Below are 9,747 nucleotides of genomic sequence, written 5' to 3'. Positions count from 1 at the left end.
CCAGAGTTCTGGGATCGAGTCCCGCATCGGGCTCTCTGCTCCTTGGGAGCCTGCTTCTCCCTCTGCCTCTCTCTCTCGCTGTCTCTCATGAATAAATAAATAAAATCTTTAAAAAAAAAAAAATAAATAAATAAAACTGATGCCCAACAGCAGGCAGTGAAGTCCCTATCCAGTGGTCAAGATGAGGCTGTGAAGGAAGAGGGATAGAGGATGGGTCCCGATGGCCAGTTCTGAGGTTCCATAACTCTGTCTGCTCTTGTCCAGCTTTCCCTCTGGTGGGCAGCTGGTATAGGCACCATCCCACCCCCATGCCCTGCTTCTGGGTAGGAAAGTATCATGCCCGCATGATGAAGTCCAAATGCCTTAGGAAGGCATTCAAGGCCCCTTGGAATCTGGCCCCTGATCACCATCTGGCCTCAACTCTCTGCATCCTTGCTCTCTACCACCGGGCTGTTCTAAACGATTTGAATTTCCTCGAAGTTTTCCTGCTCTCTCCCATCTTGGAGGCCTTTGCTCGGGCTGCTCCCCTTCTTTCTGGAATGCCCCTTTCCTCTTTCCTGCCTACTTCCAACAGTCCATGTTGCCTCCTCCAGGAAGCCCTCCTCCGTGCCATGACCTTAGCACACCGATTGATATTGCACAGCTCGTCTTTCTTGGAGTCACCACGGGCCGGGCCCTGTTCTAAGCCCCTTATATAATTTACCTCATTGAATCCCCACAACCACCTCCTGCCTTCCTTGGGTGTTATGTCCTCCTTTTACAAACGAAAATGGAGGCTCAGAAAGACTTGGGTTACACAGTATCTTACTTTCCTATGCTGTGTGACAAATCACCACGAGCATGGCAGCTTAAGATGACATACAGATAATCTCAGATTCCATGGCTCACAGTCAGCACAGTCCAGTTGGCCCTGTGGGGGGTCTCATCTGGAGCCGAGATGAGGCATGTTGAAGTTGTTGGTGGAATTCAGTGCCTTGCCACTCCGGCCCCGAGGCCCTCAGCTCCTGGAGGTCCCCCCCTCCACGCAGTTCACACAGGGCTGTTCGCTTCAAGGCCAGCAGGAGACTGTTTCTCTTCAGGAAAAGCCCAGTCCCTTTTTAAAATGGCTTTCACCTGATTAAGCCAGGCCCACCAAGGACCATCTCCCTGTTGAGGAACCCAGAATCAGTTGATTTGGGACCTTAATTACACCTGCAAAATCTCTTTACTTTTGCCGTAAAAGGTCACCTAATTATGGGAGTGACATCCCCTTATATTTACAGGTCTCCTGCATACCCTAGGGGAGGGGATTAAATAGGTCTGTATGGGGGGATTCGGAGGGGAGGGAGAGTGGGGGGCAGGAAGCTTGGGGGCCATGTTAGGATTCTGCCTACCGCACCCAGCCAGTGAGTGGCAGCCCCAGGAGTTAAACACAGCTCTTCTTACTGTGGGGTCTGCACCTTTGACCCAGCTGAGGCAGAGGACACAAGAGCTGAAATGCTGGCGGGTCTCAGGAGGACCTAATTGGGTACAGCATGGAAAGTGTCTGGCACAGTATCTGGTCCACAGTAGATGCTTGATCCTAGCGGTTCGCATCCCCAAAGGCCAAGACTGTGGCTGATACGCCTCTCTGCCTCCACGGTCAGCGGTTGGAGGAGGAGCCTTGGGGTAGGGGGATTACAGCAGTCCTCTGGCCATCTAGCCTGAATCCTGCGCCTGGCTGGAAGAGGGAGAAACGCCCTCTCACATGAGCACGCCCTCAATGAGCCCCTGGCGGAATGTAAGATAAACTTCCTCTTCTCACTCCCCCTCTCTCGGTCCTGGTCCCCTTCCCCCCACGAAGAGAGTGCCCTCCCTCCCCCCCCATGAAGGAAGGCACAAAGTCAGGAATTGATGCTGCATCTTTTTTTTTTTCTTTACTTTTGCCTTCTTAAAGCATGTGCTCAGCTCATGGAGGAAGCAGTCTGGCAATTAAAAAGGCCCAGCGGCTTGGGCTGCGGCAGGGGGAGGCCAGGTGAGGGCCAGGGAACAGCAAAGCCCGCACTAACTTCATAAAATATAAAAACAAGGGAGGGGTGAAGGGAGGATGGAGACTTGTAAAATACAATATCTTAGGGGATTGGCAATAATAAAAAATAAGGTTCATTATTTACAAACAATTTCTGTTCTTGGTCTCTGTACAGTGGGGCGGGGCGGGGAGGGGGTTGTGTGTCGGTGTGTGGATGGGTGTGTCTGTGGGGGGAGCAGGGAGGCAGTGGTCGTGTTGGTCATTATGAGAAAGGAGGGAGTTGGCCCAGTGAGTGGTTTATCTGAGAAGGACGGATGGCTGTGGGAGGGAGGGGTGAGAACAGAGTGGTCGGCCCAAGGGAACAGTCCAAATGTGGTGGGGAAAGGAGAGGTCCTGGGAAAGAGTGGGGTAAAGAAGGGCTGGGGAGAAGTGGAACCCTTTCTCCTGGGACGGGAGCCCAGGGGGCAGGGGGACAAGCTGGATCCGGGTTAGAGAGCAAGACAACCCCTCTTCTGGGTGCCAGAGGGTACGTCCTGTGTCCTGGGTCTTGGCGCGGCCTAGGAGAGTTTGATGGTGGTATTGGGGCCCAGATCCCTGGAGAGAGAACAGAAGTCCGGGGTGAGTGTGTCCAGTGAGGATCCTCTCACCCCTCTGTGCACTGGATCAGAATGTGGGTGGGAGGGGGCCTTGGGGAGGCGTGGCTGACATGGGGACCCCCCCCCCCGCAGAGCGTGGGTGGAGCCTGGGGCCCCGGGAAGGGAAGGGGCCACCCACCTACCTCTCACGGAACCACTCCTTGGGGTGAGAGAAGTCGGGGCTGGTGCCGTTTCCACCAACGTCTTTTGGCCAGGCCTCACTCAGGTACTTGGTGGTCTCGTGGGTGCTGTCCAGGTGGTCATGCTGCAGGCGGTCCTGGGGCCGCTGCTCAGCCGGCCCCCCCCGGCTTGATTTCCCAGCTGTCTGGGGGCTCCACAGGCAGGAGGGCACTGCGGCCCTCCTCCCACGAGCCTGCCCCCTCGTCGTAGAACAGGAGGCTCCGGGAGGGCACTGGACAGAGAGCTCATGGTGAGCCTCCGTGCCAAGGCTCCCCACTCCCAGCCACATTCCTGGCCCAGTAGTGAAGGACGAGGGCCTGAGTCTGAACCCCAGCTCTAACACTGCCCATTGGTATGACCTCTGGCGAGCCAGGCCTTTGCTTTAGCCTTTCTGAGCCTGTTTGCTCATCCGTAAAATAGGGATACTAGGGCCGAACCTCATGTAGATGTAGATGTGGTTTGATGAGACCATAGGGGCAAAGTGATTGAAACTGTGTTTAGTATGCACTCCGAGACAGTAGTTCTTCCTAAGCAGAGGGTACCAGGGCGGGGCATCTGAGAGCTGGGTTCTTTTTTTTTTTTTTTTTAAAGATTTTATTTATTTATTTGAGAGAGAGAATGAGATACAGAGAGCATGAGAGGGGGGAGGGTCAGAGGGAGAAGCAGACTCCCTGCTGAGCAGGGAGCCCGATGTGGGACTCGATCCCGGGACTCCAGGATCATGACCTGAGCCGAAGGCAGTCGCTTAACCAACTGAGCCACCCAGGCGCCCCTGAGAGCTGGGTTCTAATCCTACCTCTACTACTCACTTTCTCTGAGACCTGGAATCAATCTCTTCCCCCTTCTCTATTTTTAGAAGATTTTATTTACTTCTTTGAGAGAGTGAGAGCACTAGTGGGGGGGGGGGGGCCGAGGAAGCAAGTTCCCCCCTGGGCGGGGGGCCTGGCTGGGGGGGAGGGGGGCTAGGCAGAGGCTTAACCCCCTGAGCCACCCAGGTGCCCTCTTCCCCATTCTAGGCCCTAGGGTGCCCTTCAGGAAAGTGAAGGAAAAGAAAACACGTTTGTTGGATATCTACTCTGTGCCAGGCATTGTGCAGAGCCCTTTGACCTGCATATCAAATCACGAGCATCTCACAGAAATTCCTGGGAAGGAGCTATTTTTAGCCCGGTTTCACAGAACAGGTGAGGTTCCAGCTTATCAGGTACTTTGGCCTATGCTGGAAGCGAGAGGCAAACCCAGGGCTGCCTGGCTCCAGGATCCCCCAGCACCTTCCGGGCCCTCAGACCCTGACCTAAGAGTGTGTGTGAAAGGCACTCCCTGCCATTGAGCAATGCAGCAGCCCTGAAAGCCCGCCAGCTCCAGAGGCCACTTCCTACCACAGATACGCACAGGGCCTGCAACCCACTGCATTCACTCCAAGGGGCTTTGTTCATCCACACTGGCCCCACCCCCCACTTCCCTCCCTTCCTCTCCGCCGGCTTCCTCTACCTCCGAAGACCCCAGGGCCCCCCTGGCCTTGGAAAATGGATATGGGACTCTCGGCCCTCACACCCCCGCGGCCCACCTCCCTCTGCGACTGTCCTGTCTCTTCTCAGGCCACGCTTGTCCAGGGAGTGGTTTTCGCTCGCCACCTCCATTTCCTCTTCCCCTAGCCCTCCCCACCCCTTCCTCCTGTCAAGGCCCTGCTGGTCTAGCTCCTTCTCCCTGCCTATCTCTCCTTCTTGAATCCTACTCCTCCCCGTCTCCTCCCTCTCTGACCCCCCCATCTGCTTCCTCTTCCTCCTCCTGCCCTGCCAGATAATTCATTCCTGGTAGACGATAAACAGTTAGGAAGTTCCTCTGTAGGTCTACCTGAAGTACCTTCTGCTTCTGGAAATCCATACTATTCTTTGCTGCACCTTCTACCAGTTTCTCCCCTTGCCACCTGCCTATTGTATCTTTTCTCTCCTCTGGTGAGGTCTTCAAAAAGGGAGGGGGATGCACTCACTGATTAAGCGCCTGCTGTATGCCAGACCCTGTGCCAAGAGTGTGCGTGCCCCGTGCCATTTAGTTGTGACAACACCCATGCTCGGGGAGTGCAGAACTGTAACTTCTGTTTTTCAGATGAAGACATGACAGCTTAGGGATGTCAAGACACGTGCCCAATGTGACACAGTTAGCAAGGGCAATGGCAGGCATGACTGACTCTGAAGCCCCATGCTCTTAAGCACCGTATCTTGCAGTCAGTCCCCCATGGGCTGGTGACTATCTGAGCCCACATCCCCACCACCCCTCCTCTGCCCGTGCTTGACCTTACCGGTGCATCCTGGCCCTCCTTAACACAGTGCTTCAGCCACCACTGTCTGATGGGAAAGCGCCCTTGAACCGAAACTCACATGCTATCCCAGTCCTGAAATACTAACTGTTCCTAGCAGATGTCCCGTAACCACTGGTACCATAATTCCTGGGGGCTGGGGTGGGGGCGGGTAGGGTGGGAACATTCCTGCTGTCCCCTAAACCACCCCCCACCCCCGCAGGCCCCTCTTGGGTGGGCTGGGATCAGGTAGCCTGCAGTGTAGTCCCAATTCCACAACTAACATCGAATAAATCATAGAACCTTTGGGGGGGGGCCTCAGTTTCTCCATCTGTAAAATGAGGAGGTAGAATGAGATGTCGCCAACCCAGAACCCGGCTCCTCCCTTGTATCTGGCTTATGCCCAGAAGTTGGGACCCAGGGAAGGTAGCCTGGCTCAGGGCACTCACTCTGACTGGCTGTGTAGACGCTGTCAGCGGCCATGGGGTCTTCCTTCACAGTCTGGGAGCTGGAGGAGAACTCAGGGAGGCAGGGCACAAGGGAGCCCAGCACCAGAACGAAGCACAAGGCTGCCACCTGGTAGTGGAGAGAGTGGTGGTCAGAGCAGGTTGGGGGTGGTGCAACCCTGGCCATCCCCAATCCTCCCCGCAAACCAATAGGTATAAAAAGCTCCGTATTTTTCCAAGAAAGCAGCGCCCAGAGCCAGCCACCCCCTAGATGTGCGGTCTTCCACCCTTTTTGGAGAAGGTGGAGGAGGCTGCTCAGGCCACGTCAGCCCTTGGTAGGGGGGCACCCACAGGCAGTGTTAGAAAAAGAGGGAAGTGGTCAACACGGTTATCACCTATAAGGTGGGGGAATCAGGATAGTGAGAAAGGAGTACTTGGGCGTGGGGGGGGGGGACAAGGGAGGGGACAGAGCATCACACCAGATTCTCAGCAGGAGGAGCTAAGAGTCACACAGCCCGAACTAAGCCCGCCCCACATCATGCCTGCCACCTGAGAGCATGAGGATCTCAGAGGGCCTGGGGAGCGATTAGCCAGGAGGCAGCAGGCTGCCATTTCCAGGACAGCGTGGAAGACGGATTTGCAGATGTCTGAACCACACCCTGCACATTTTTTTTTTTTTTGAAGATTTTATTTATTTAGCAGAGAGAGACACAGTGAGAGAGGGAACACAAGCAGGGGGAGGGGGAGAGGGAGAAGCAGGCTTCCCGCTGAGCAGGGAGCCCAATGCAGGGCTCGATCCCAGGACCCTGGGATCATGACCCGAGCCAAGGGCAGAGGCTTAACGACTGAGCCACCCAGGCACCCCCACCCTGCACATTCTTTTGGGCTTCTAGAGATTTGCTCAGCCTTCTCCTCGCTATTCATTCCAGAAGGAAAGAACCAAGTGCCTCCCAACCTTGTGTCTCCCTAAGCCCTTTCCCCCCCAGGGTATAGAAACTGCCTCCTCAAGGGACTTGCCCTGCTATCCCCTAGCTGGGTTCATGTGAGTCACTACACATCCACATTGTGTTAGAACTGGTCAGGGAAGGTCATGTTCTGGAAGGCTCCATGGGCTTGGTGAAAGAGGCTGGGGTCTTCAGGAGCCAGCTCACCAGGCACTAGGATGGTGTACCCTGGTGATGTTGCCAATCATCAAAGCTCTGCCTGCCTTCCTAGAAGGCCAGCCTGGGGAAGACTCGTCCTCATGTGGCCCTGTAGTGAGGGAATAGCACCTACCATGAGGCAGGTCCCAGTCTGGGTGGCAGCCATCTTGTAAGGTCTTGAGATCTTGTTGGTGACCAGAGTCTGGAGTTTCTGCAGCTGCTGGAGCAGGGTCCTGAGGAGGGCACAGTGGTCACTTGGCAGGCTCTGCCCCAGCAGGCATCTCTGCCTCCTGGAGCTCTCCCAGGGAGCACCTGGGCTGGCTCCACACTTGGCTTCCACACCAGGTGCCCGTTTCAGTCAAGACAGAAAAGGTCACCTCCCGCTTGGCTCCTCTGTGGTGTGGCTTGGGGAACCTGGGGCCTGTCTCGTGATGAATAGCTGGGTCACCCTATGGGAGCTCAGGGGTGCCCTGTGATGCTCCTGGCCAAAGCGGGGTGGGGAGGAAGGTCTGCCCCACCTGGGCTGAGGTCACCCTTTTCTTCACCTACGCCAGCCACAGCTACAGTGACCTTCCTTCCTTTGTACCCCACGATTCCCAGAGCTGATAAGAAGGCCATGTCCAGCGGCTGTCTGGTGTGTAGTGAAGGTCCAGGAAATATAGCTACCACTTTGGTTAATTTTGTCACTGTTGCTTGTACCAAGGCACCTGTAACATCTCGTTTCTGTTCATGGATTTCCATGTCAGTCTCCTTCACTAACCGTGGGCTCCCTGAGGGCGAGGACCGGGTCCCACCCAACGACGTGCTGTCCTCCGGGCACACACAGGGTCTACTCAGCCCACGCTTGGCCAACCACAGTTTAACGGTCTCTGCTCCGCCTAGCCGGGCACTGGGGTTGCAGTTACCAGAATGTACAGCAGGTGGCGAAAGAGCTCCAAGGGCCTGGCCCTATTTTGGGCCAGAGAGGAATCTGGGCCAGAGGTACAGGGGTGAGGAGTGCGGCCCCGCCCCCCTTCCCTGAGTGGGCGGCATTCTCCAGGTCAATCTGGGGAGTGGCTGGATCCTGCTGGAGAAGCTGGGGGAGAAGGAAGGAAAGAAGGAAAAAGCCTTCTGTTGAGCACCTGCTACATACCAGCTGTTGTCTCTTGTCATTTTCATTTACCCCAGCGAATAATTATTAGAGACCTACTGTGGGCTCCTGGCTAGGCACTATCAAGAATTCAGAATAACCATAAAAAAAAAAGAGGAGAAGAAAAGCTAACACGAATTGAGCATTCTTAAATGCCAAGCACAGTGCTGGGCCCTTTACCGGCGCCGTCTCATTGAATCTTCACAAGAATCCCGGAGATAGAGCTTCTATCACCCCCATGTAGACAAAACAACTGGGGACCAGAGAGGTTTAACAGTTTTCCCAGAATCACAAAAATGGCAGAGTGGGATTAAGAAACCCAGGCTGTGACTTTAGGTAGCTGCGACCTGTGCTGGCCCCATACTGAGGTTTCGCAAAGGGAATTGTGCATTCGAATCACTGAAGGATCGTGTTGAAATGCAGATTCTGATTCTGTAAGTCGGGGGAGAGTCCCGAGATCCTGCGGTTCTTACAAGCTCCCAGGTGGTGCTGATGCTATTTGCTGGTGAGAAGAGCTCTGAGTTGCAAGCACCCACCCACCCCAGCGGTTCTAACGTTAGGGTACTTCAAAATCACCTGGAGGGCTTATTAAAACACAGATTGCTGAGCCCTCCCCGGGGAGTTCCTGATTCAGCAGGCCTGGCTTGAGGTCTGAAAATCAGCATTTCCAAAACTGTCCAGGGGCGGCTGCTGCTGGTCTGGGGAATACCGCTTTGAAAGCCACTGCCCTACACCAACTCACTTACGCGGCTCAGCTGCCCTGTCAGGTGTTTAGAGCTATGCGCGGTTGAAGAAAGATGGGAAGCCAGGGGTCCCAGGCTGCAGGGTTCCTGTTTCTGGGGTTCCTGTCATCCTGAACTCAGTCACCTCTCCTGCCTCCTGCCTCCCAGAGCTATGCCAGAGCCGGGCCCTGGCTGCAGGAGGGCAGGGGGCCGGGGAGGATGCAGGTGGAACCACCCACCTGTTGGCATTCTCCAGGGTCTCTACCTTCTTCCACAGTTCGTTGTTCTCTGACGTAAATGTCTCCACCCTGAGGGGGCCAAGCAGACACAGGCTCAGGGCCAGGCCCCAGACTCACTGCTGCCCTCTCTGCCCTGTCCACCGCTCCCTGAGGCATCCCAGGCCCCGAGCCCCAAGCCCCCTGCTCCGGTGCCCTTTGAGAGAGCACTGGGGACAGCGGGGCAGGCGGGGGAGTGGGGCCCAGGCCCCACCGCCCTGCCCAGGATACTTACTTCTTTTCTAGACATTCCACGTACTCCTTCTTCTTACGGCGGCTCTCCTGGGCCGAGATCTAGGGGGGAGGCCCCAGAAAAGGGGTTACCACAGCCACATAACCATTTCTGGGGGGCCCTCAATTTTAGGGCTGGTGTCACCAGGGGAGCCCTGGGGCAGGGCCAGGGTCCAGCTCATGCTTTACCTTATTCTTGATTTTTCTCCGGACCCTCTTTAAGGCCTTTTCTTCGGCTTTGGTGAGGGGGAGTTTCGTGGGGATGGGGTAGCCCTCAGCAATCAGGGTGCGTTTCTCCTCCTCTGTCAGGAGCAGTGGCCCTGATGTCCCCTGTAATTTCTGTGGGAGGTAGGACATGATGGTTAGGAACCAGACAGCCATGGGTTCAAACCCAAGCTCTGCCATTGACTTTGTGTGACTGAGGGAAGGCACTCCACTCTCCTAGCCTCGGTTTCCTAATTTGAAAAAGGGTGGATCTGAATGAAATCCACTAACATGTATCAACAGTGCTGGGAGCCCAGCATGTTAGGCATTCAGTATATTATTGCAGGGTCGGGGTAGGGGGGTCCCCTAGATCCCATTCTGGAATCCACAGCCTCAAAGCTGACTTGTCCAGAGCCCCTAAACAGCAACCCCCTCAGACCCCTACAGTCTTCACTTGGGAGGCTCCACGCAGGACTCAGCTCCATGTTTCCCAGGCGATTTGG

The 9,747-nt window shown here is 55.5% G+C and overlaps 1 protein-coding gene across 1 annotated transcript in view; it reads right to left on the bottom strand.

Annotated features, from left to right (window-relative positions):
* Positions 1-1,881: 1,881 nt before the first annotated feature.
* Positions 1,882-9,747, bottom strand: part of CREB3L1 (cAMP responsive element binding protein 3 like 1) — a 35,011-nt gene continuing 27,145 nt past the window's right edge. Inside the window, 8 exon segments of the mRNA XM_032414390.1 lie at positions 1,882-2,581; positions 2,766-2,926; positions 2,928-3,034; positions 5,545-5,671; positions 6,817-6,916; positions 8,774-8,842; positions 9,045-9,103; positions 9,230-9,379. Of these exon segments, the coding sequence (XP_032270281.1) occupies positions 2,545-2,581; positions 2,766-2,926; positions 2,928-3,034; positions 5,545-5,671; positions 6,817-6,916; positions 8,774-8,842; positions 9,045-9,103; positions 9,230-9,379 (810 nt within the window). The 3' untranslated portion in view covers positions 1,882-2,544.

Source organism: Phoca vitulina, unplaced genomic scaffold (assembly GCF_004348235.1).
Source record: "Phoca vitulina isolate PV1807 unplaced genomic scaffold, GSC_HSeal_1.0 scaffold16, whole genome shotgun sequence".
Lineage (NCBI taxonomy): Eukaryota > Metazoa > Chordata > Mammalia > Carnivora > Phocidae > Phoca > Phoca vitulina.
This window is presented reverse-complemented; position numbering and strand designations above follow the sequence as displayed.